General features: G+C 39.7%; 1 protein-coding gene across 1 annotated transcript; it reads right to left on the bottom strand.

The window, feature by feature from the left end:
• Positions 1–520: 520 nt before the first annotated feature.
• LOC125498915 (uncharacterized mitochondrial protein AtMg00810-like) lies at positions 521–1,420 on the bottom strand. Its single transcript, XM_048647245.2, has one exon. It carries the CDS (start codon positions 1,418–1,420, stop codon positions 521–523), a length of 900 nt encoding a protein of 299 aa, XP_048503202.2.
• Positions 1,421–2,764: the final 1,344 nt, after the last annotated feature.

A 2,764-nucleotide genomic window follows, 5' to 3' on the forward strand; every position in this document is an offset into this window, starting at 1 on the left:
CTCGAGATTCTGTTTTCAGCGAGATGAAGAGAGAGGGTGCAGTGGTTTCTTTGTTTGGTATTATATTACTATTAGTCTATTAACCATTACTAAGTATTGAAGATATCTAAGAGATCAGAGAGTTTTGTATAGAGAGAGAAAGAGAGGATGAGAGAATTTTATTATGTAAGAGAATGAATTACAAAGCTAGAATGAGGTCACTTTATATAGTGCCTTTTTACATTGCTCTCTAACAACTTTGTTTCTTTAACTAACTTTGCTGTAACAAACTAATAACAAAAATAACAGAATGTTACACATCAGCATCAGCAGCAGGATGATCATGAGTATCATGATCACCAACACCCCCCTCAAGCTAGGGAGTGGATGAGAAGACATCCCTAGCTTGGACATAAGCTTGGAGTTTGAGCAGTAGGCAAGGCCTTAGTCATTATATCAGCTAGTTGCTCAGATGTAGAGACATGATGTAAGGAAATCAGACCATCTAGAACCTTCTCTCGAGTAAAATGACAGTCAATTTCTATGTGCTTTGTTCTTCATGGAAGACAGGGTTCTTCCCTATATGAATAGCACTCATGTTATCACAGTTAAGAGCCACTCGTTGAAGGTGAGAGACACCTAACTCTTGAAGCAATCTGACAAGCCAAGTGGTCTCTAAAGCTGTGGCTGCCATAGCCCTGTATTCAGCTTCACTTGAGCTTTTAGAATTGGTTGATTGCTTCTTTGATTTCCAGGAGACTGGAGAATTGCCAAGCAGAAGTACATAGCCTGTGATTGACCTTCTAGTATTAGGGCAAGAAGCCCAGTCAGAATCAGAATAGGCTTGCAATGTGAGCTGGTCAGTGGCCTTGAGAAGTATACCTTGACCTTGGGTGTGAGAAATATAACTTAAAACATGGGTTAAGGCTTGAATGTGAGGAAGAAGAGGGTGATGCATAAACTGACTTAAAGCTTGTACTGCAAAAGACAAGTCAGGTCTGGTATGAGACAAAAAATTCAATTTGCCAACAAGACATCTGTAAAGTTCAGGGTCAGGATAAGGGTCACCAACATCCACATGAAGTTTGAAAGTAGTAGGGAGAGGAGTTTTAGCAAGCTTTGTAAGGGTGAGGGGGCAATCTTGGAGGAGTTCCCTGGTGAACTTCTTCCGAGTCATCAAGATACCAGTAGGGAGATGACTAATTTCAATGCCCAAGAAATAATTAAGTAAGCCAAGATCCTTAATGCTGAAAGTGGAATGAAGATGCTCCTTGAAATGTGTAATACCAGCCTCATCTGAACCAGTGACAATAATGTCATCAACATAAATTGCAACAATGATAATGTGATCAAGAGTCTTTTTAAGGAACAAGGAGTAGTCATTCTTTGATTGTTCATAACCAAGCAACTTCAACTCTTCATTAAGTCTAGCAAACCACATCCTATCTAGAAGCCTGTTTTAACCCATATAGAGATCTTAACAGCTTACAGACCAGATGACTAGGATTAGAGAGACCTTGTGGTGCTTGCATATAAACCTCTTCATCAAGCTTTCCATGTAAGAAAGCATTATTTATATCCAACTGGTGCAAGAGCCAAGTATTATGAGCAGCAACAGATAGTAAACACCTCACTGTTGCCATTTTAACAACAGGAGAAAAGGTTTCCAGATAGTCAATACCATACTTCTGTGTGAAACCCTTTGCAACCAACCTGGCCTTCAACCTTTCTATAGAACCATCTGCTTTCAGTTTCACCTTGTAAACCCACTTGCACCCGATTGCTTTCTTTCCCTTAGGTAGTGATACTAGTTCCCAAGTATTATTGGCTTGCAAAGCATCTAACTCCTTCTGCATAGCTTCAATCCAACTAGGGTGTTGAGAAGCTTCAAAATAACTGACTGGTTCAGAAATCTGAGAAGTATGTGTGATAAGAGCTTTCAATGTAGTGGGAAGGTCATTAAAACTGACCATATTGCACCAGTGATGAGGAATAGTATCAGCAACACATACATAATCAGTAAGGTAAGAGGGCTTGATGTGAGGCCTAGCAGATTGTCTAGGGGGGATAGAAGAAGAAGTTGGGATGTTAGGGGTAGAAGAAAGTGGGATAAGGTCTGGTGTAGATGATGGTTGTGGTGCTGAATGAGAAATATCAGAAGAAGGTGGGTTAGTATAAGTGTGAGAAGGGTTTGCTGAGGAAAAAATGAAAGGTTCAGGAATATCAAATGAAGTATCCAGATCAAATGGGGTATCAACAGGTAAGAAAATAGGATTTTTAGGGTGAGTTGTGGTGGAAGTATAATGAAATGGGAGGTGTTTCTCATAAAATTGAACATCCCTAGAGATGACAATTTTATTTGTTTCCAAATCGAGAACTCTGTAAGCCTTCTGATGAGAAGGATACCCCAACAGCACACAAGCTTTAGCTCTGGGATCAAATTTGTGCCTATCTACTTTCAAAGTGGATATGTAACAAAGGGAGCCAAAGACCCTTAAATGATCCAAACTAGGTTTAGAACCATTTAATAATTCATAAGGAGTAGAATAATGAGCACTTTTCAGAGGCATTCTGTTGATGAGGTGAGTGGCACACAACAAACATTCACCCCAAAATCTCACAGGAACTCTAGAGTGAAAGTATAGGGCCCTTGCAGTTTCTAAGAGGTGCCTATGCTTTCTCTCCACAACACCATTCTGTTGTGGTGTGTCTGCACAAGTTTTCTGGTGTAAAACACCTTTGTTATTAAAAAAATACATCAGATTTCCTTCACAAAGCTCTTTAG

Source organism: Beta vulgaris, chromosome 6 (assembly GCF_026745355.1).
Source record: "Beta vulgaris subsp. vulgaris cultivar EL10 chromosome 6, EL10.2, whole genome shotgun sequence".
Taxonomy (NCBI): domain Eukaryota; kingdom Viridiplantae; phylum Streptophyta; class Magnoliopsida; order Caryophyllales; family Amaranthaceae; genus Beta; species Beta vulgaris.

What these genes read in the sequence shown, in the direction of transcription:
- LOC125498915 (XM_048647245.2), bottom strand. Translation starts at nt 1,420, where the DNA reads ATGTGGTTTGCTAGACTTAATGAAGAGTTGAAGTTGCTTGGTTATGAA.